At 30.1% G+C, this 26,176-nt stretch overlaps 1 protein-coding gene across 2 annotated transcripts in view; it reads right to left on the bottom strand.

Annotated features, from left to right (window-relative positions):
• Positions 1 to 26,176, bottom strand: part of LOC112597549 (fibroblast growth factor receptor homolog 1-like) — a 32,815-nt gene that overhangs the window by 4,772 nt on the left and 1,867 nt on the right. For both annotated transcript variants that reach the window (XM_025343639.1, XM_025343640.1), the window contains exons 2-8: positions 4,270 to 4,392; positions 2,190 to 2,346; positions 1,819 to 2,102; positions 1,379 to 1,555; positions 1,109 to 1,308; positions 664 to 796; positions 403 to 594 (exon numbers count right to left, since the gene is read on the bottom strand). In XM_025343639.1, the coding sequence (XP_025199424.1) occupies positions 403 to 594; positions 664 to 796; positions 1,109 to 1,308; positions 1,379 to 1,555; positions 1,819 to 2,102; positions 2,190 to 2,346; positions 4,270 to 4,381 (1,255 nt within the window). In that variant the 5' untranslated portion in view covers positions 4,382 to 4,392. The remainder of the gene's footprint in view (positions 1 to 402; positions 595 to 663; positions 797 to 1,108; positions 1,309 to 1,378; positions 1,556 to 1,818; positions 2,103 to 2,189; positions 2,347 to 4,269; positions 4,393 to 26,176) is intronic.

Below are 26,176 nucleotides of genomic sequence, written 5' to 3'. Positions count from 1 at the left end.
GATTGGCATTGTTGGTTTCATGACTAATAAAAACGAGAAAAACGTGTAGTTTAAATTATTAACTTATCTTTATTACTTATTTATCTTTACTATAATTATATGTTTATTAATCAATATAATCATGTTTATGAACGATGATCGCAATAGTGTGGTGATGCCTTTATTTTTAATTTCAAAAATCTCATATTTGTATTTAAGTCTAAGGTTATAAAAATAGTATTGTAAATTGATTAGGAATAGATTTTGGATTAGTACCTAATAAACTAATTTTAAAAAGACATTTAATTTTTTTTAAATGCATATTTTGATATTTATTGAGCATATTTGCATGTATTTTTTAGTGTTTTTTAAGGTCATAAACATCCTAACCCTAATTATTAGCTTTACACTATTGACAATTACCTTCAGCCACACATTTTAACTTTAACATATTTCCGGCGGGTTTTGCGATCACTCTGTGCATGCTATCAAGTTTCGTGAATTTAGGAGCAGTAGAATTTTCTGTGGCATTGAAAAATCCAATTTTTCTTGAATTGTCGATAATTTCTCCATCTTCTACTTCGATTCCAAAGTCTTGGTCATTTGCATCATTGACTAAAATTAAAATTAAAAAGTTCAATAATCGTATGATAATATTAGCAAAACAAGTATGATTTTTCGTACCCAAACTTTTGTCTACATCCAATTTAGCACCAGTCATTACACGCGTTTTTGATCCGTTTGTGTAACAAACATACCAACCGACATCATCGATTGTAACGCCTTCAAGTACCAATACACCATTTAACAATTTAACCTATAAAAAATAATATTTATTTGGATATCTTCAAATTAAAATATTTTAACTGCTGTGTATGGATGGATTAAATTTATAAAAATAAAAAATATTTAAGGTTTAGTATTATGATTACGTTAAATATTATTGTATGTTTTTTTTCGTATTAGCTATAGTCTATTTGATGAAAATTCAGAACTAGTACTTAATATACATATTCCTAATACGTACTTAATTACAAAATAAAATAAAAGAATATGCGTTTTATTGCTGACAATTAATAATAAATTAAGATTAATAAAATTTTAAATAATATGTTAATAATAATCTTACGTTTTGATTGTTGGCCATCTTTTTAAATAATAAAAGGTCCTCGGTCTCTATGTCTCGTGGATTTGTACTATTTAAAAAATACCAGTCGATTTTTGTATTAAGTTGATCAAAAGTCTTACAAGAAAACCGTGCTGTATCACCTGGCTTTAAGGTCAAATTGTGCGGATATTCGACTAAAAGAGGTAGTTTATTTTGGTCTTCTGTAAATTAATTAAACCAGTTATGTATAATAAAGAAAAAAATTGGCACATTAATTTATAATCATCTTACCATAAACATCCACATTGAATCTGTGTTGGATAGAACCGAAATCATTTTTCACTATACAAGTGTAATTTCCCGCATCTGACAATTTTACTTGACTCAGTGTGTAATTATTAACGTCTGCACCTCCTTCAATGAGTAACAATTCATTTTTATACCAAGAAAAAACTACATCAGATGTACCTGTATTCAAAAAATATATACATTTATTAATTTTAATTAATATGACACATACAATATATATGTTTCCTTTTCTCCTTCTAAGAATATAGATAAATATATGTTAAAATAATTTTTTTTATTTATTTATGACAGATGGTAAAGTACAAGCAATTATATCTTCTATAATATCATTGATATACATAAAGTACAAAGCAGAGGTGATTAAGTTTGTTATAATTGAATGATTGTAAGTAAAAAATAAAATGAAAATACAAATTTCTTACTTTCAAAGGGACAACTTAATGTTAAAATGTCGTCTACTAATAACGCGACGTTGTTATCCATGAAAAGTCTGTTGATAAATTTCGGCTTGACTCCGTCCTTTCGATGTGAAAGGCTCAGAGGCGCTGTCATTTTCAGCGTTTTTCCATTACCGGTTGTTTCCGATCTTTTGTACGTTATCAACGTAAAATTACGCCATTTAGAAAACATTCCGTTCTCGGTAAAACCACTGATCAAGCAAGAATATCGTCCATGATCAGAGTGTTTTACGTTCTTGAAACGCAACCTATTGAATCGGAATAGACAATACTAATCAGTAATCGTTTACTTATAACTTATAAGTTATAATATTATTGTTGAAAAAATCGTATACCATTGTAATTTTTTTGACAATATGCTTGGTGAGTCAAACGGAGTTTCGTCGTCTGACTCTTTTGTCCATTGCACCTTAGAGATCTTGATGGCTTCTGAATAATCGCATTTTATGTTTAAACGATCACCTTCTACAGCCGGAACAGTACTTACTTCGTCTAAAAATAAAACAATACTATATATTACCAACTATGAAAAAATTTAATATAAACATACATTTACACACTTTGTAAGCTACAGCGCTACACCTACCACTGGATATTAAGTAATATAACACGTTAATAACGTTAAATTCTATTAAATTACTATAATAAGCTCATACTTATACGATATACCTATTTGTAACTGTTTTAATTCTGAATAAATTGTTATTTTTTTCATAATAATAAATAATAATATGACATTATTGTTCATTATTAAATCAACGTACATATACAAGTTTTGTTTAACGATTATATTACTATGTAAATATATATCTATTTTATCCATGTATATTATAGAGATTTATATTTTTAAAAACAAGATACAAACTTTCAGACATTCTATATTTATACATGCGTGCAGTCGCAGTGGTTGCGTACAGAATAAACATGGTTAATAAAACGACTGCTTCAGGCGAATAAAAATTAATTTTTTTTACGAGCGTTATAATAATTTATTATACACCTTATATTTGATTAAAATATAAAACCAACGCCAAATTATGTCGATAATCTAAGTATTATTAAACGACGTATCATATTTAAATATTACGGTAAATACAGTTATCGCAAGACATTTTCATGTAAGCAGTGATAATTTTAACCGACACCTTTAAAACAGAAATGTAAAAATGTTGTATAGAATAATATAAGTACACTGGCGAAATATTGTTATTATCATAATAATTATGCTTCGGTCGGGTTAATGAATCTATAAATAATATAATAATATTAATAGTGGGTATGTATGCAACATAACGTATTAAACAATACAGAACGTCTTAGTCGAATAAGATTTTTTTATTTTTATTCGAAATCCAATACCGTTTTGAAGCGTATTTTTAAACTTCGACCCTCTCGCAATTCTGAAAAATACGCACGAGTTTCTTTGCGTTGCGTTCCGAGAAAAAAAAATAAATAAAAAAAAAAGTAAAAAATCAAATGGTTGCGAAGCAATATTCCGTACTCGTTTCTGGACACGTTCCAAAGGTCATGGTGGACTACTAACCTTTGGCGTTAGGATATTTTTATATAATATATAATAGAACATAGAACATAAACACGCAACTCTATACAGAATATAATATACCTATATATACATATAAGCATACTTTTAATTTAATATATTTTATAATATATCTTGTGTGTATGTATGTATAGAAGTATATACGTGAGGTGATTTGCACGTATTATTTTCTACGGCCGATTTCCGAATCCTGAGCTATAACCGTGCAAAAAACGAACGACGTTCATTTTGTTTTAAATTTGGTTCGTTGCAAAACTGTTATACAATGTATCATTATAAACGGACAACGACTGTATCATTATGATCTATCGTCCGTTGCCAACGAATAACGTGAATCGGCGCCAGTTTAGATCGCAGTAAAATAATTATTTTAATAACAGATATACGGATATTAGACGCCACTATACATATGATATACATACATATTCAACATACACTCGTGTGTTTGAGACATGTCTCAGTCTGTGATGTTAATGAATCATACACATGTTGAATTTCTGTGTGTGTGTGTGTATTTGTTTCCTCAAAATTTATTGTGACTAATACACCCAGTTTTTTTGTATTTAAATCTGCCAGTCGCCAGACCATTATTATTATAGAACATGATCTATGAATTCGTTTTTTATACAAATCACGAGGAAATTCTTTTTTTTTTCGTCAAAGACCGAGTGTAAATTTCATTTCTACGTGTATAATAATAAATTGGAAGCATTTTATAACACGACTACAGATAATTTCAAATTAAATATCTGTTTAAAATAATGTTAAATAAAATTAATTGAATGTTTTTTTTTTTTTTCAAAAAAATAACAATTGACCTAATATTTATTTTATTAACGTGTTTATTTATTTACCTTCTAATAATACATTTTTCGAATGGGCTGGCAGGCATAATCCTTCGACTAGGAAGACAATTGCCACAACTACCGTTGGTAATATTTTCGATGGAATTCGATGATTAATCATTTTTCAAATATCTAAAAAAAAAAAAAAAACATTTTAATTTAGTATAATAATATGATAAATAAATATTAATAGCAAAATAAATCATTAAAAATATTGAGAAAAATAACCTAAGCTACTACCATATTATAATACAATTTTAATATTCCCTTTCAATCTGACTAAGATTATACATTTATTTTAAATTCAAGATGATACACGACAACTCGAGTGATGTTCAAGTAGGGACCTCGCGTTTGGTCAGATTGGTTTCTTCCGTTCGTCCCTGTTTTCATCTCAATTTACAAGCAGCTCTATACACTCTCAATCATTATTGTCTCCTTCATACGAAACAGGGCCAGACGAGAAGCATCGAGATGTTGTTATCTCTGTCTGTTAATAAAAGCACCATTAAACGATTAGGAGCGGCCTAACTGAGCACTTCAACGTGGTTTTACAAGAACGAAGACGTACAGTATGATTAACGAGACCTGGTAATTGAGTGAAAATAAAATCTAAAAATCATATATAGGTACCTACGCAAACATAAACAGCTCCCTTATAAACAATATACACATATATTACGTCATATTATAAAAGACGATGTAGTCTTCGTCATTATTAAAACAGCGCAATGTGTTCTAACATAAAAACTAGACGATATAATATAACTAATAATTATTCGTACGTCGTACGTAAAGCATTTTAAGGATTATTCACATAAACCTAACTATATATTTTAATATATATTTTTATTGATTCTTTGTCGGTTTAGTATAGCAAAGTCAAACACAATCATATAAGATAATATTATATACAACTATACAAGTACAGAAGCGACAGGAATAGGCAGATCGTTATAATAGTACAATATATCACGTTTATGTTGCGTGTTATAAAAAATATGATTCTTACATACCAGGTCTGTGCGCATTTATAAATTTTATTTATTCAATAAACTAATATACTTGGCACGTTTGGGTTTTGTATTTAACATTATTGAGGTTGTTAATGCAAGGTTATACTCGTAAGTTTGTTACAAGGCAGATTACGACTTGCCAGCAATATTAACCTGCAGCCTAACAAGTAACGACACACGAATAACAAACATATTAACTCTCGACGGTTGAAAAATACTTCGAATGACATAAACATTCTTGTAGTTCAATCGAATCAAAAATTATCGAAATTAAAAAAAAATCACACGTTTCGAATGTTCCCAATACGATGACACAATTGCGCAAATTAATAATATTATATTCATCACGTTAAACAATTTGAATACATACGAGCAATTCTTATTTTATAAAAATTAGCTATAGGTACATTGCAGTCGTCTAGGAAAAAATAATAAAGAAAATCGTAATAATACCGATTTGAAAACCAGTATAGTATTAAAATGTAATTGAAGAATTTTTTTTTCATTTATAAAATTTATTAGGTGCAATCACCATAATCAAGTGCCTGAATGTACCTCAAACGGCTTAATTATGACCGCATCGTAGTATTTTCAGATGTTTCGTATTATTGGTGGGTTGATGGTTGAGTTAAATAAAATTTGATTATCGTAAATTAATTTGACATTTTACAAGCATATTTTTTGCTATACAACCAGAGTGTAGTCGCAACGAAATGATTATTTTTGCTTTAGATTTAAGGGTAATGTTTATCAATAGGTAATATTCATTATTTTAATAAAATTTACTTGTGCGCCTAAATTATTTAATATTTGAACTATAATATTAAGTTGTACATAAGACGTATTAGTATAATGATCTGATAAAATGATGTATTTTGTATTACTGATTGCGTATTTTAAGCGCCTGTCTCGCAACAATTCAAAATATTATTATTATTGCCGACAGGTATATATATGTATTAGGGGGAAAGCTAATTACTTTACAATATATAAAATTTAATATCATCAGAAGTAATGGCAGCTGCTGCTGCTATTGCTGCCAAAACGATAATTATTACTGTGTTACTTTGCCGAAACGAATTTATCGGGTTTTAATTATCGAGCTGTCCCGAGGACTGGTCCAGCGGTGGTTCGTACGAGATTGGTTTTTCGTTTTAATAATATTAATATATTAAAGTGATCGCGCGGGATAGAATATTATAAGCGTCTGACGTACTTCCACCCACGAACTAGATAATATACAAACCACTCGTCCGCACGTGAACGATATCCCATCATGTTGTATTAGTACATAATATAATATTTAACCGCTTAATTATTATTACTACATAGCTATATGTATAATATTATTCGTCGGCGTTTTATTACCGTCACATGTATACATATTATACATGTATTCATTTAAATATTATAATATAATGCGCTTGTGAGTATAGTATGTGTAGTCCATGCAACTACTCGAGAGTACATTTTTTTTATGTGTCAAATAATCCCATATCACAGGTCACATAACCCAAAGCTACTAAACCAAAGTAATATTATGTACACGTATACCTACTGTTTTGTTATTTTAGTACATACAAAATTATAGTGGGTATGTAGACCGCGGTTTTCTTTCTTAGGTTTTTTAATTTTTTTTTATTTATATTGCATAGGTCTTTGGTCATAAAAAAACGATCTTATACATATATACGAGTATTGTATGCCTATACCGTTTTTTATGTGTATATTTTTATTTTTCGGAAGGTCCCATTTACAAGGCTGCGTTACCAGTAGGTAGGTACGTCGTTTTGTGTACTTACGTTTTTCCCCTTCGGACAAATAACAATAATAATAACAACAACAACGACTACGACTATAATATATAATAAAAAGGCGCGTATAATACGGGCACCCGTGTACTTTATGATCACATTATAAATTCGTAGGTTTTTTGTATTACTACTTACAGACGACGACACGAGAAAATTTCCTGAAATTTCATGGCACGATTCGACGGTATGTGACCCGCTGATAATAAAGTTGTAATTTTTTTTTAACCAATAAAATATTACAATATATCGATATATTGTAATACTGTTGACGCGATATACATCTATATATTATGTTCATGAAATTAAGGCGTATGGAGGTCATTTATTGGGGTGAGGGGAGAACTATTGTACATATAAACGCTGCCAAACGTCTGATTCGCAATTCCCGTCACACATACCTACTGCAATAACATTATGAAGTCGTCAGTTTGCACTTTTCTAATATATTGATATTGTATGATACTATTATTTATTACATTAATAAATTATAGCGAGTAATGAAAAAATCGAGTGATTTCATTTTTGAAAAATTTTTAACATGACATTTCTGAAATTTAATAATTTGAAAGTACAAACCTAAACATGTACTTACAGTTTTAATACGGATTCTTTATATATGCAATATCGTGAATTTGAAAATATATCTATAAAAAGGGAAAATACACTCTGAATGGTTTTTACTTGTGATATAATATACCTATATAAAAATAAAATATTTTAATACCTTAGACAATCGTATGCAATCAGAAATTTACAAATTGAAATTTCTCACAAACATCACTATACATATGTACCAATATACGTTATTATTATTAATGTGTGTACGGTCATCGCAGGATGATGCAGCGTGAAATTGCTTTTGCAAATACTCTCCAAAACATGCATACGTGCGACTGGACAAAAACAAAATTTTTAAACAACATCGTAAAACTAATTCGTTTACATATATTAAACGCATACACCCGTAAAAACACTTAAAAAAATATCGATATATTATTTATTATTTCTCGAAATCGGTCGAAACTTGGGTACCAACCTAAATATAGATGTACGCTGCACATATAAAAGTAATAATATGTATATCGTATTTAGATGTATTTTACTTAAGTCGAAGATCGCACGTTTAGAAAAAAGTAAAACAAAATATCGGTTAGCCACACAAAAAAAAATATTATATTCTAAGTGGTAACAATATCTACTTATAATATTTTTGATAAATAATTCAATTCAACATTTAAAATTATTTATATTATTTGTATTTATATATTGCGTCTTAGTAGTTTTTTTTTGATGGCCTAAAATATACAAATAATCTAACTAACCAAAAAGTGACGACGGATACATAATTAAATATCAGACACTAGGAAAATGACGTACTATATATACACAATACCTATATTAAATGTACAAAATTTAAAATATACAGTATTGAGAATAAAATCTGGTTTTTCTTGCTAATGATAATTAGGGCTTAGATTTACTTTATGTTTAAATACATTTCATCAACAAATATACCAGATATCTTACAGACATATTAATTGATTTTTACTGATATTTGAAAATTGACATTCGATGAACTGTAGTACAAGTTTTACAGCTTAGAGCGTTTATTGAGCTAAACGCATTGTTTGTTATTTGAAACAAATATTTTTTATTTTAAAGATACTGTAATATACCTTTTTAATATAATTTTAGAAAATAAGCTTAGCAAACAAATCATAATAGTGAAGTTCATATTTTAAACTTTTTAGCACATATTTTTGTAAAATAAGTAAGGTTAACCTAACCTAACCTGAGCCTTAGTGTTAATAGTTTGAATTTAAGAAGATTAAAAGTTCCATAGGTCGTACTTAACAGACTTATAAAGTGTCGAAAAATTCTTGGAATATGTTTGGTAGTCAAATAATAAGGATTATTAACATTAAACGCAAAATATACAATTCAACAATATCATAAATACAGTATTAAGTAATAGTAAATAATTTCAATCCAAATAAAAAATAATTTTTCGAGAATAGCTAAAGAAATTCGTTTACCGATGGAAACGATATAAACACAATAAATATAAGAACTAGCTTGTTTACAAGTGCTATATCTATGCATACACCTAACGAACGTTAGGCTCTAATTCGAGTTTATTGTAAATGGGTATCAAATACATGATAACGCGCACATTTGAAAGGAACGATGTATATATATTTTTTTTCTGTCACGTTGCGGGGATAGAGTTTTAATAATAATTATTTCAATGTTTAATAGACTACAATTTATCATATTATATTGTTATTGGGTTTTTGAAAACAAACCTTGTGTGTGTTCCGGATAAGAAAGAGGTTATCTTGTGTATCCGAATCGAGCGTTTTATTATGACGCTATGTGTGTGTTCCGTCTCGCGCATTATTACAATATAATGGTTCTTCCGCAAGACTTAAACGTCTATTATTCTGTCGATATAACAAATATATCACATTCAATAAATTATCGTTATCTATTCTATAATTGTATGCGTATATACAATAGCCGATTTAATCTGTTTTAGAAACGGTCTATATACAGTTGATACTATGTATTAGATATCATATTATACACTCGGATACTCGATGACGAGAGTTATACACGAAACTCGAGTGTTTACATAATATTATTATCATGAATGATAAAATAGAATTTACATATTAGTTTTAAAAATCCTTCGGAGCGATATCGTCGTGATTTAATAGGTACATCGTGATGTTATACATGATATTATGCAAGGATTAAGCATCGACGAATTAAACATTTAAATTAAATTAAAACGTTAAGTACTTAACTTCATGTTAAATGAGTTAAGTAACTCGTTACATCTTTTTTTTTTTTGCTACCGACTTTAAATATCTTTGTACCTTATTTTAATATTCCTGGTGCCCATTGCCTAAATTTGAATTCTGGTATTGGATGTTTCAAAAACACGCGGGGTATGATTTTATGTTGAAATAATTATTTTATCAATTTGACAGTTATTTATTGTTAAAAACATATCTACAAAATACACATTAAAATTATGAATAACTTTATACACGTTTATAGTGTTTGTATTGTTATTGGATTACTCCATGATTGGTAGGTAGTTTGAGTTGTGATTGTGATAGTATATAATATGCTTAAGTGGATAATCATTTTATTGAAATACTATTTTTGTTATAGACAGTACCGAAAATCAAATTTCATCTTTTAATCAAGTTAACTGTAACTTGGTTAATTTTATAATAGATATTTTTTTAATTTAACGAAGTTATAAAAATATATAACTGAACTTAACTAACCTTTTTCCCTTAACACATTTGAACACTAGACCAACCTTCATAACATATCTACGTGGTGTATAGTTCCTGCACGACCACACCTCACTGACTCACTATATTATGATATTGTCTCGTACTCGCATATGATGTATGTTATTATTATCATTATGTACGTGTATATTAAACATGTACCCGAAGACCAGAGAGTGCATATACTGCAGCACCACCTTCAACCCCATTACAACAGACACCTAGCTCGTCGTCCTCTACCCGTTCTCATAAATCTTTCTCGAAACCCGTCAATCAGATATGTATATTATACGTATATAAACCTTGTACACCACGTGCATTACACATATTATTATTATATACAAGACACAACGACCGAGCACGATACGATCATAGAATTATATGTATGGTGACGCGTGGTGTACAGTCGAGTGCGGAGCGCGTCTGTCGAGTGTTATTATTTTTCCCATAACAGCGACAGCGTGTAAAACATTATGTTTATTATTATTATTGTTGTTATCGTATAATATGACGATGGGCTACCCTTAAGCAAGACTTACGCGCATATAATGTAATTACTTTGTTCGTGCAGTGTGTATCCCTAGGATCTAGATAGTGTAATGCGTGGACCGTCGTCAAAACTGACGCAATGACTGTCTATATTATTTATTATTATTGCACGTACGGGGGTGGGAAATTATTATTCGAGCGCCATCATACATTATATCATAATATTATGTCAGTGTACATAGTTCGGCAAAACATATTAAAAATCGTCTGTAAAACGCAGTTTGATACCACAGCCATTTGATCTTCACCTACGTATTGTCATCGAATTTTCTTTGGAAATTATTCATATAGGTAGTTACAATTTAGAGTATTTAATAATATAATAATACTATTCTCTAATATCAATGTAACTTCATTATTACAAATTTTTGTTTGAAGAAATTTAAGGTTCAAATCGTAATTATTCATATATTTTTATAAAATTATGTATACTGTTTTTTGGATTTTATTGAAATTTGAACTATTACTTATTTGTATATAACTTAACCTATGAGTTTACAAACATAGTATGCTATATTTGGTTATTCGAATTTTAAATTTTTTCCTTGTTATTGCCTTGTTCATCATTGTATTTGTGTATACTCTATATAGTATATTATATTTATACATATATATATATATTTGATTGCACGATATGGGTTCTTCACAGCACTGCGGCTTACTAAAAGAGTTGGTTTCGTCTGACCCAATAGTGCGATGCTCTTACATATATGTAGATTGTACAGTGCATATCCGAAAAATCGTAACGGTATATTATATTCACACACACACACACACACACACACATATACTGCTCTCCTAGCAACATATGTCACCAGTTGTGGTCGGCGTTGCCGCATACTCACCCTCCTTATTTTTTCGACAACAATATGTGTGTAATTTAAAATTAAAAAAAAAAATAAATAAATAAAACATTACTATTCTCTCACTTATAACTACCCTCGTGGTAAAAACTTCCACCAAAGGGATGAACTCGCGACGGTCGAATAATGGTTGGCCTGACCCAAAATTTGTATCGTATATTGCGTGCGTGTATACTTGCAGTATGCATACACAATGGCCCCTCGTCATGCGTAATTGAATAATAATGCAATAATTGAATCTTGTACGTACAATAAACATGGTATATATATATATATATACATGTATATACACTTATGGTAAATAAATTAACCACGTTTGATTAACCCATATTATGTGTATATATAAATATATATATATGTAGTCGTTGCGCGCGCACCAGACCGATTTTGTGAGAGAAATGAAAAAGAGTGAACGATTTGAAGAAATTTTAGAGAGACATAAAGATTTGTACTGCAGCTGGGCAGAATCGCGTCGTAGTATTTTATCTCCGCACCGGCCGCGGACATCAATTAATGCTACGGAAATTTACGAATCCGTTTAATTACACTAAACACTCGCAATGTTTATTGGCATATTGCATAGTCGTATAGTCTCCATACCCTTCTCCCCGTAAACGACATACATGCGCACGCGCGCTCACATACATTGGTCGCCGATAAATCTGTAAAATAGTAGTTCTCGGTTGAGCTTTTGTTATTGCGATAAAGATGACAATTATTATTACTACTATCATAATAATTTTTGCTTAATATTATTATTATGATATATTTATATTTGCATACTACTACGATTGCAATTGTGGTAGGTCGAGTTATTAACAACATACGTACGTCGAGATTTATTCCAATAGGTGTTACGCCCGAATGTTTCTATTTTTTTACGAATATTGCGATATATTCATCAAATGACTGCAAAATCAAATCGCACAAATTCCGTCAGCTGACGTGGTATGTGCGTGGGGACGTCGTTTATTGACGTATATAAATCTGAAGCTATGTATATTACAACATAATTTATAAGTTTTAAAATGCGAAACGAGTAGAAACTATGATTATAAGATTTAATCAACTATAAAATATATAATTTACGCATGTAGTCATATAGCCAGTCTTCGACATGACTCGTGTACGATTGCAACAATTTAAACGGAATAAATATCTTCATTATTCGTTAAGAATTCACTAAATATAATAATTCATCTTTGAATCGCATCGATAATATGTGTTTTATTATAATTTTGTAATTTATGTAATATATTTACTACTGAAATAGAATATATATTTTTCTTCGGGCCATTATGTGACCACGAAAACTGTGAAAGTTTTTCAAATTCGAGTTAACTAAAATATAAAAATATTCAGCTGTAGGGCCTATATTTTGGGCGTTTACGAATTTTCTGAAAATATGTAATCATTTCTTATAATTATCAAGATTTGTTTGGATTTATTATAACTTACAATCAATTAATACCTAAAATATTGTCATAATATGTTTATAAAAGTTATTGAATTTATTAAAATGATTTATGGTAAGAATAAATATAACGCAATATTGAAAAAAAAAACAGTTTGAACATAATGGTTCATCTAAAAATGAATGTACAAGGTTACATACTTTGTGATGTTTGATACATAAAATAGTGTTTTATTTTTGTGTTCAAATAAAGAACACATTATTTATTATTAACGCAAACGACATTTTTGGATTGTGTAAATGTATATATACAGTGTTAATAAGTGTTAAAATAAAGATGTATACAGTGTTTGTTATATAATAAATGTACCTATGTAATACGAACAATTACAAAAATAAGTCTTGCAGTTATTAAAAAAATAATTTGAGATAAAATACATACACATCGAATACCGCTAGACGCGCATATAAAACGAGTAGAAAAATCGCTGCACGTTTCTAACAAATACGCAATTAAAATTGTCTAAAATTAATTAGAAAATAAATCTTGAACGCTGAATTATAATATAATATCGAAATAATGATTACACAACCGTTCTCCGGACATTTTAAAATGTATAATTGCTGCCACAATTATTTTTGCGCCTACACAAAACAGTATATATCATATTATTTCGTCGACATCGTAATATATTATTATTACAACACGCAATCAAAATCGTACGCAGATTCGTCGTCGTACAAGACACTATTGATCAATTCTGTAATTCGATTTAATTATTATTTATTTTTTTTTCCATTAATAGTGCAGAATAATATAAATCCGAAATATAGTATACTATATACCTACATGTTGCATATTATATTATTATGCGTGTTTACTATTAATAGTATTAATTCTTTTGAACGGTTGAAATAACGATTGGAAAAAATTGTTCCGGTACGAGTTTTTTTTTAATGGATTTTACTCGTTTGAAATTTGATAATTAAAAACCACCAACTTTCAAGCACCTCTCTTTATACACATACACACACACACACACACACACACATATATATATATTATATTATAATATAATATACATAGACCAAACTGTTATACGAATTCAATAATTATATGCAATGAAAAAAAAAGTAATTGAGAACATATTATACTGCCATTTTATCGTTGACGTATTGCAAATTCGCAAATGATTTAGTTTCACTTTACAAACTTCCCATGTCTATATCAACGATATCACGAGTTAAAACTCATGCAATGATACATTCATACCATTTTTATCAAACGCGCATCTCTAAAAATAATTCTTTAATTGAATAATTTTTTAGTTAAAACAGTTTAATCCACGCGTTTGATAATAGTTTTTCAAAAAAAAAAAAAAAAAACAATAATCTTCTAAAAAACATCTCAAAAATCGACGTATAATATAATACGGGTTGATTCAAAAACAATATCTCCTTTTTGAAAATCAAGATCTTTGTAAAGAAGTAACGGAAAGCTAAGGAATAGTCGTCATTTAGCTGTCTTTCTGAAATTTCATTTAGTTACTGTGGTCTGTGAGATGTATCTACAATAGCGTTCTTCCACACGAGACCTCACTGCCTAAGCTTATTTATTTTTGGTTGCTAATAAGATATTAAGATAGCAACTGATCAACAAAAAGCTATATCCTTTATCGACTATCGATTATGTCAAAAATGGATCCACGTCGGCCGTTTTACTGAAAAAGACTTTGTTATCAACTCTAGACATTGTTTTACCCAAAGCTCCATCATGGTTCTTTAATAAGTACAGATTATCAATGATGCGTAGTATTCTTTTTTACTCACCATTCTTTATTATAATGACATGGCATGCACATAACGCACACGCTAATGCAGTATAATATTATAATATTTACGCTTTATATGTATATATATATATATATATGTGTGTGTGTGTGTGTGTTGATATATTATATCAACATACTATAATATGTATTATAATACAATAAATTATATCACTGCGTATGTATATATTATACCGATTTAAGAATCGCCTCATATAATGTAGAAGGATAGGCGAGAGGATAGGTTATGGTTCGCAGTATAGAGTGTGTATATGTATCTATATATATATATATATGATTATATACTTCATTATGATACATAAATATTATTATTATTATTATTATTATTATTATTATTATTACCAGTGGAGGAGGTGTAAATCATCCCGCGCACGCGATGATGACAATGGTCTTCTGATTAAAAAAAAAAGACGAGCTCACATCATTTATGTAATATATACCATATACCTGTAGCAGTACATATTATGTAGGAGATATATGATAATATTCTAATATGTTCTAACGTCCGAGTATGTTGACACGGCCGGCCGTGCCGTAAATTAGCGTCTCCATTCTCGTTTCATCGTTTCGTCGTGTATTGTAGACGGCAGATATACACACATGAATCTAATAAGATAGTGTGTGTGTATGTGTGTGTAAGATAGAGAGGAAAAACACTGTCTTTTTGGTCGTTTACACATAATAATAATAATAATAATCTTAACGTATTTTTATATATATATTTACGTGGCAGATACACGACGATAATATTAAATTTTGTGTGTGTGTGTGTGTCGTCACAGTAGTACCTAAGTCGCGACTACCATTTTTTTTCCTATTTGGTTCGTTAATATTCCAAAGCGCATGCCGAACATAAGTATAACCGTCTCTCTCTGTTTAGGTAAAACAACCGCGTCCGTGCGTGCGGGGACACGTGTGCGTTTTTTATTATTATAGGTAGGTATATATGCGTATATTTTATTATTGTTTTTGTATTTGTATTTTTCCTTTTTACTACTAGAACTACCACTGCCGACGCTGAAAAAATATATTTTCAGACACCGGGGTGGCCTCGTAAACACATTACAGCATAGTAATTTGTAATAAATGCAGCGGAAATAATATTTCTGCTAAATTTATAACAAGTACGATACGTACATATAACTGCATAACACTATTATACAACTACTCGCCAGTCCAGTGTACCGTATAAATTATTTTATAAAAATAAACTTTGATTACTTATTGCTGTTTTTTTTCATCTATATCACGATTATTGCCGGTAAATTTAGATTTTTTTCCCTATACTGTACAAGAGGTTTCAATCAATTATACATAGGATGTTCTTTAAAAAAAATAATTTTCTAAATGGCGTTTAAAAAGTCAAATAAATCAAACCCACATACCCAACTTGTACGACTTATATGTAAAGGAAAAAAAATCCCCAACTTGAAAGTACATTGTAATGTAAAGTATAATTATAATTTAGTATTAGCTACGTAGAATAATATATTAGAGCTTGTGCTCGTTTCGAAAATCGTTTAACCGCGCTTTCTCCATGCGCAGGTATATGCACGCAGCGTATAAAAATACTGGACGTTAACTATTCCGTAAATACTACGGTGTAAATAAATATTTTCTATCGTCAACATGTTACATAAAATCAATCTTGACAACTTGTTTACTATTAATCAGTGGTGTCACGAACATTTTATGTATAAAGGCGAATTATTTAAGTTAGCCTACTACCCAGCTATCCATGTATACTCGAACAATTAAAAGCTGCCTATGATGAATTTTGTTTTTATAATAAAATAAATATTACTATTATTTGACAATATAAATTATAATTAATGTAACTTCCGTCTTCCAATTATACAAAAATACTGGATGTGTTTTCTTGCCTATGTGCCGATTTATAGAATAAGTTAGTAAAATAATATACCTATTGCATAATAATAAATTGTCACACTAGATTAAAATCAGCATATTATTACTTATTCAATTATGATAATTAAATAAAACAATATTTTTACACTTTTACATAATTATTCACCCATCTAAAATTGTTTAGAGAAATCAACCAAAAAAATAAAGTTAAGGATATATGATATATTATTATGAATTATGATCGTGATGCCACTGTGTATAGTCATAGTGCATAGGTAATAATAATAACGACGAAAATGTATAATATTATTACGACGATGACGACCGGAAAACGCATATGAGTTTAAATCGACGTGACGATGAAGTTTTTGGACTTGTCGTCGCTGTTTATTTTTGATTCATTTTTTTCTTTTTTCATAACATACACAAACATATTATTATTATTATAATATTATGTATAGGAATACAAATTCGGCGACGTTGGACCGGAAACGATTAGCGACGGCGACGATGCGATGCTGTCACACGTGTGCGGAGGAGGAAGTTTTGTGCGACGCGTCTTCCCGAAAATAAAAAATAAATAAAACAGTGGTGCAGCGCGAGCGACGTATTATCATATTATAATAATATACGCGATGATGGCGAGCAGTAAAAAACAAAATTCGTAAAAGCGTCTCGTATGATATATATACGAACGTACACCCAATATAATATTGCAGTGCGTGCGTGTTGTAAACGTGCCCGCTCCGCGGTAAAGCACTTAACGCCCTTTTTTCTTCATTTTTTTTTTTTTTTTAGCGCACGTGTTTGGCTAAATTCCGATGGGTTAAATAGACGGTTAAAAAATTGTAAGACCCGTATTATTGGTATGGCTTTAGAACGCCCTCAGAAAGTATACGCGACAATAATATATTGTATAATGGCAAACACGCGTAAAGCAACAATATGAAATATTTGTTTACGACTGTCACCGAAATTTGCGCTCCACAAAAAATTTACGATAAATAACATATCGAACAAATCGTATGAAAAATACATACGCTGATTGTGTTTTATTTTACTATAATATTAAAATGTACAGTACAGCACTTGTATTTGTATTGAGGCAATAGAAGCACTCGCAGATTATCGCAACCCCGCTTGCAACACATGTGCCGTTCACGTGTGAGTGAAGACCCCGAGGAATACACCACTGATGCTGTCGTCATTTTTATGGTCACGAACGATTCCTCATCTGCGTAGGTAGTTAAAACCCGGTAAATAGCTTCAAGGCTCCGGTCCAGACGTAGAGGTCGTCATCGTTGTCGTCTCCCGTGAAAACGCTACACACCCAAATGACAGTTATTTTAAAAATAGAAACACTATACAGAATAGGACAGTGATGATGACCCTTTAAGTATTTAAGTATCGAAAACAAAATTGTAAGTGATTTATTTGGGCCTGTGCGTCAGTATGAAAGTTGAAGTTGATAAAATTGATCATTGTCTATATTCTAAAATAGGTAATAAAAAATTCGTATCAAATTGTCGACGTAAAAATCACATTCAATTTTAAGCAACTCAAAAAGTAATTGTTTAAATTTCGACTTAGAAGAATCAAAATTTTCAAAAAAAAAAAAAAAAAAATCGTACATACTTGAAAATTTACAATATAAAAGGGTGTTTCTTGAGTTGAAAATAAATGTGTGTTACCAAAGCATGCACACATTAAATGACGTAAAATCAAAGTACCTATCTAAAAATTGGACTTTAAAGTGTTCCCAAATATTCAAAAATATCCTTATTCAAAAAAATAAATTATTAAAGGATAGATATAGAGGGTAAACGCGTGCTTGATGGTGAATCACGGTGTATATTATTATGTACGACACTATGCTGTTTTATTAGAATATTGTCGTGTGGTTTTGAACGTCTCGATGACCCACACCAACTACACGACACAGAAATCTCGGACAGAACAAATATAACACAATAGGCTCTTCTCCACATTAACGCAATAACGCGTGTCAAACTATACAGTCGGATTTTAAGAGAACGTGATGATTTTCTCTTCTCTTCTTTTCACTCAATCGCACCATCGCGCCGTAGACCCATACGACATGGTTTATTATACATTATTGTTGTACAACGATGGGCAGTCTTTGTAATATCATTACGTATCATGTATATATACGGATACATTATATATTATATTATATAATATTACTATCGTTATTATTGTTATTATTATTATGAATTGTGATAATAGCAATACTATTTACGCGCTTTTTCGACCCGTTCAGCCGGTTTAACCCTTGAAAAAAATGACCAAACCATTTATTCGAATAACGCTGTGTCGTATTTTACGCTTTTTTTTATATGATGAAAACGAACGGTCTATTTTTTGTAAATATAATATTTTTAAAGCGTGTCGCATCCCAGTCACACACGTGCAACAGGAATACGAAGAAAAAATATTGTCTTCTACCATTGCCGAACAATAATAATTTTATTTTGTTAAATCATAATCATACCTCATCGCGAGTATGCTATGCATCACAATCACCATATGTTTTGTATACAGGATGATTCATAAAAAATGATTACTCCCTTTGTTTTTTAAATAATGAATTTATGAAAATTCTTATTTTTGAAACCATACTTTAAAAATTTTTGGAAAATTTTGTACAACATAAATAGTGAAGATACAAGACTTCTGTTTATCAAATAAAACCTATTTTTTTGTAAAATACTTTTTCTTAAGATATTGATGTATCTAATTTTCGAGTTACTTAACTTTGTGTACTAAGGATATTAATTCATGATAACACATTTTAAGATAATATGGGAACAATAGTGAATTTTAGTAATTTATATTTATCAATCAAAATTTTTTATAATTTGTAAAAAATGGTCTAAAAATAATAAATACTATATCCAATTTTATATACATTTAATATTTTTGTAAGTTAATATTAAGGACTATTATCCTTGATATAGATAAACATTTTAATAACTGAAAAACTACTAGTTTGAATTTTGAATTAGACTAAATTAGACCACTAAGTAATTTACAATAAAAGGGAGTGCGTTTCATTTGAAAAAATAGAAGTTTGTACAGCAACAAAACACTTCTTTAGTAAAACAAAAAAATCTCAAGAATTTAAAAATATAGTCTTTAAGTCGTACAATTAAAAATTCCAAAAATCAGAATTTGAATACATTTATTTATAAAGAAAAAAATCAGGGTGAACTTGTTTAACGAATCACTCTGTATACTACTTGTATTATAAACCACCCTGATAGTATATTATACAATAATCTATACATACATAGGTCGCCCCGTTGAACCGCGTACGCTGCGTTTCTCCAATGTGCAACTGAAAAACATATGAAACACGTGTGGGAAACGTCAAATATTATATTACCTCTACGATTTCGGCTCGTATAATTATGCGTCTTACTTATTATTTCAAAACGATATTATGTTCAATTATATTTGAAATAAGTGAAAACGGAAAATAGGAGCTACTTCACAATAATCGGGCAACAATAATGATACTATGTTTGTGTGAGTGTGCGTATGCGCGTGTGTGTACGAACTGACACTTAGCGTTAGCGATCGAATATGGTTGTCTCACTTTTAAAATTCGTCAGCCTTTGTATACTAATATATAATAGGTACACAACTCTTTCATAATTTACACGACAATAATAATCAAATTTTATTAACTCATTTTACAAGACGTAAGGCATATAATGTTTAACTTTTTAGTTGGTACAATTATTTTATTTTTGAAATGAACTATTAAATTTATATATACGTGTATGCATGATATCATTCGTGATTCATTTTATTAAATATAAGCAATGTTCAGAGTTAACTTATTTTTAAATAATTAATAACTATTATAATTATCGAGAAACATATTATAATATTATTGTAATCATTAATATAATTAAAAAATATCTTTTATTTTTGAATAGGTAGTTTAAAAATGTAGTGCATCTAATTATAAATAATTATATCATATTTTTAAAACGATAAGTAAATGGAAAGTAATAGTCATTTCTAAAAGACTATGAGATGATATTATCCATTATACAATGCATATTATAATTTATTACATGGATTGATGTAATTATAACACGAGAGTACAGTATTATACGTATATTATACAACTTGACTGCGCACACAATCATACCACACATATTTCAATTCGAATCATAAATCAAGCAATACTTAATAATGAGCTTAAGACGTTGTAAATATATTAATTTATAAATATTATAATGTTTTATTATACAACATAAAAACTTTTATGTAGTTTTTATGGAATCTTATAATCGAAATCGGCGCGTACATGTTAGGAGGCACGTCATCGTTTTGAAACACACACATTTTAAGATTTACCAATGTCATCACGACGCGTTTGATAAGGTAAACGTCAATCAATAACTGCTTCTGGTTGTATAGGCTGCTTTAAAAAATACTGTTTGTGTAGCTGAATTAAACAACGATTTGAGGGGCTTATAGTTGATCAAATAACTGTTCGATGTAATAGGTACAGCAAACAAGATTTACAATAAAACGTTTCTTAGATTACGTAAACAAATTCATAGGATTCGAATCCCAAACAGAACCTACATTGGGCAAAGAGAAGGGAAAGGAACAAGAATCGGAAAAAAAAACGTAATTATTTAAATATATTTTTTTTTTTGGCCATCCCGCACGTTTAGGTAGCTCTTAGTGGTAGAAGTACATGTACGTACACTGTACAGTCACGGAAACTAAACTGCTGTAGCAACAATATACACGTGAAATTCGATATTAGGCGATATTTGCAGTACGCATAGCATCGGATCATTAACGCAAATTTGGGGACGCTGCGCGCGTATTATTACCTACCATTCGACATTCGTTATTAATTATTTTGTGAAATATCGTATCGAACCCGACATCGTTATGTGTAAAGCGAATAGGCATTATATTATACACACCGCGCGTCGTGTTTCAAATAAAATATTCGCCCGCCATGTTTTAATGACGCTGCAGATGGATACGCGCGCAACTCGTATATACAGCCATATCATAATGATATATATATATATATATATATGCTATTACACCATTATATAATATAATATACCAACAATTTATTTTTCGTTTTTATATATATTTTTTCCCCATGTATCGGAGCGATGTCGATGTCGTGCCATGTGCGTACGGCACAAGAGGGACTAACATTATACAGTGTATGTGTGATGTGTATTACGATGACCGCTTTCGAGTTTGTAAAATAATGTGTACACAATAAAATGCACCGTAAATTTGTAAAAACTTTATCTTGCCATAGTGTACAATAATATTATATACTTCGCCCCCAGCTCGGTAGTATTCATCGCGAGATAAGATAAAAACGTCGTCTGATTTTGGTGTGACTGTTGGTCTCCCGAGTGTAAATAGAAATATATAAAGGACCGATATCTATATTTTTAAACGTTTCGCCCGACATGGTTCTGTTATTGATTTACTCCTCGATTGTTCTTGTAAGTGCGTAAGTATCTAAAAAGTCGAGACGCGTGTATGCGTATAATATGGGTGCAGTGTTTCGGGGCGAGGGAAAAGGTACATAATATTTTAATAGCTAATATCACCGTGACACCGAATAATATAGGTGTAGATAAGATATGTATACTTACGGTCCGACAGTCGGCCGTCACTTAAATGTGTCACTACGTGATCATTACACTGAAAATTCTATCGGACTCGCATGATACTCAAATCATATTATTTTTTTTTTTTATTTAAATCATTACAAATAAATATTATTAACTACCTTGTCCAAAAATATAGTGCAATACTTAGGTAAATAGCACAGCTATTAGATAATATACAATAATATTATCATGTTTCAAATATATATTTGATCTAAGGGTAGCGCGGGTATGTTACACATATTGTATTATTTATCATGTCGATGTGTCCGTACTAATTTTAACCAGATCGCACGTATAATATTTGATTATTTAAATTATATCAATAACTACAGATATCGTACAGAGAACGCGTGTATTATCAGTGCAATAATATTACGAATAAAACGATGCTGGCTTATTATACGCGCGAATCTGCACACTACATTATACATACCTACCTACAATTTAGGTGTATTTTATTAGTTTACATACATTTATGAGTCATTATGGCATCGATACCCGATGATATCTGTTTATTATCCATCCTGCGTGCGGCCGTCACGGATTTAATGGTTTTATCAACACCCCATAACACTATGATGCACAGTATACACGAGAAATGACGCGCGTACGTACATTTCGTCTGCACATCGTCTCGGCCCGGTGTTTATATACATTACTATTATTATTATGTACGCTCTGTGCCTCTGTACACACACACGTCAAGACTAACACACCCGCGTTGTATTATTAAACTGTATATATATTATGTATATTACGTGATACACGCGCACGCGTCTCCAACAATAACACAAAATAATGTATTATTGTACTGGGCCTGACCGATAGTCCCTTATCATCATCACACTGCATCAGCGCATACGTACATGCACACAACACCTGTTTGAGCACGTCAACCACCCGGTGGCGGACAACCCCCGAGAAAAACTCACCCCGCGAGCGTGTACATCTCGCGCTACGGTGTCGAAGGACGAGTTGTTTCCCGAAAATAGCCTGCAGAGTTTTAACATTTTAGCTGTTACACGACGCAAGCAACGTATGCGATGTTTAAAATTTCATATTTATAGGTACACATCACATTGCAGTGACGATTGAGACGACAACGATGAATGACGTGCAAGCGTGTGATGGACGGGAGATTTAAACGTACATGTAAAGCCTGTATATAATATATATATATATATTGATGAAGATTGTAGGTATATAGGTATAATATGTATAACCTGTAAGCTGTTTAAAATCGTAACAAATAATACCTACGCGATAAACTCTATACTACTGCTGCTGTATTTTTACTGCGACTAAACAGCATATAAATATATATATATATATGTATATATATAAGGATTAAATAAATATAAACGCGCATACAAGATAAAGAAGGTTAAACAAATATCATATATTATACCGTAAAACACTATATTCGATAAACGGTGTTTGATTTAATATATTATGCTTCATGGATGGATATTTACTATTTTCCGTCCTGATGGTGTACACATAATACGTCAACGAGCTTATTACATTTAAAACATATAGATACTTATATTAATGTATTAAAATACAACCGCGGTACTATAATACATAAATGTTTTCTGTAGGTACGGATTTAATTTCTTTAATATATATATATATATATATATATACATATAAATGACATCGCATCACATAACCGGTACTTGTAATAAATAACGCTATTATTAAAACATTATGTTCGAAACTCATCGCATAGACTGAATTATTTTTTAATCGTAAAATTGGATATTAAAGATTATATTTGTACACCTGGTAAGTATTGATATAGGCTTACAAACTAGTAGACAGATTTATTTTTTTCTCTAAATGTATTTATTATATTTACCGACTGCACTTGTGATTTCTTTTGCTCTCTTATCAGAACCATCGTATGCATGGTATACATATTATATTATACGCGCGTGTATTTATCTGTGAAACATTTTCTATTTAAATTATATTTAAGTGTATCTACACATATTTTGGATAATAAATATTTAATTGTTTTGAATTAATCCCAACTATTAATGATAAGTATATTTTGTTCGTTCGTCTTATCGAAATCATATTACATTAATAATTTGGACGAACGAATATAACTTTTTTACGACCGTAAATGTTATACACGCGAAGTATTGAATTATTACAATATTGTTGTGTTACACTTAATTATAGTCTATGAGTGGATTAAAATATATGAATTATATAGGTGTTTCACTGTTGACACTTGAGGATAGGTACTCAAAGGTCAGCTTAATGATAGAATCGTAATTTTTAACACTCCTCAACACTGGACTCGTCCGTGTATTATATTATACATAATATGTAGGTATTTAAAATAAAAAAAAAAATATATTCATATAAAATATACATAACCATTAAGCTATCAAATCAAGTGACTACACTCGTATATATTACTATGGAATATGACTTAATGATTATGGTCCTAATGTTTGGTTGCCGGTCATTGAGTTAATTATTATTGTTCATATAATATAATATATTATAAGTCTTTTACACGACCGCAAGCACCATGTGATAAGTCCGCGTGCAGTGTGTGTGTTTGTGATCAGCATGTGAACGAAGCTCCGATCACAATTATTATTTTCACAGTATAATAATTTAATTTCGAGATTCGGTGAGCTGTCATCATATTGAACTCATAAAAACCGTATCGTGTGACGGATTTACATTATAAACGGCCGAAATTTATCGTCTAAACGCAAGACGTTATGGCGTGTAGTTTTAGGGGACGAGAAATACATATTAACGTGTATATTTACATATATATATATATATATAATGCCAATAAAAGTCAAACGATACAAAGAGATGTTTCGTGATGTCTGTCCGGCGAGATGGATTTGTTTTTTTTCCCTTCAAACCGGATATACTATACATGATGTGATGCTGTGGTCGCAAAACGTCTCAATCTAGCTGTGACATATTACATACTTTATAATACAGTGTAGTATAGACGGACCTCAGGAGGATGAAAAGATTACGTCCGCGGCACGTTTGCGAATCGTAACAAGTAACTCGATACGATTTTATGGAGTATATGCGTGGGATACACGCTTAAGTATGGGATTTTGGGCGCATCAAATAATAATGTGTCTACTGAGGTTCCAACATTTAAATGCAGTTTTATTCGACATAAATTGCCCGTGAGTCTTATGAATTTATGTATAAGTATTAAGTATATACACAAAATAATTAGTAGTGATAATTTTGTTAGTAAACTCATAAACTCTATGAGTCTCTAAGTCTATAGATTTACATATATTTATGTACAGCCTTTGTCATATAAATACCTACACTGCATTTAAAAGTCAATTAACATATTTTTTATAGTTAAATGATTAAGTAAACTATAATGTCACTGAATTATTAATAATAGTACACATCATATCTATGGATAAAAATTGACTGGTTCAGAATTAATGAGTCTGAGCTATATGTGACTAACATTTTAGGTTTCAATATTTTTGTGAAAATCATACTGTAGGTTATCTT

This window comes from Melanaphis sacchari, unplaced genomic scaffold, assembly GCF_002803265.2.
Source record: "Melanaphis sacchari strain LSU unplaced genomic scaffold, SCAv2.0 Contig42_pilon_pilon, whole genome shotgun sequence".
Taxonomy (NCBI): domain Eukaryota; kingdom Metazoa; phylum Arthropoda; class Insecta; order Hemiptera; family Aphididae; genus Melanaphis; species Melanaphis sacchari.
The sequence above is the reverse complement of the archived record's forward strand: the minus strand, read 5'-3'. Positions and strand labels throughout refer to the sequence as shown.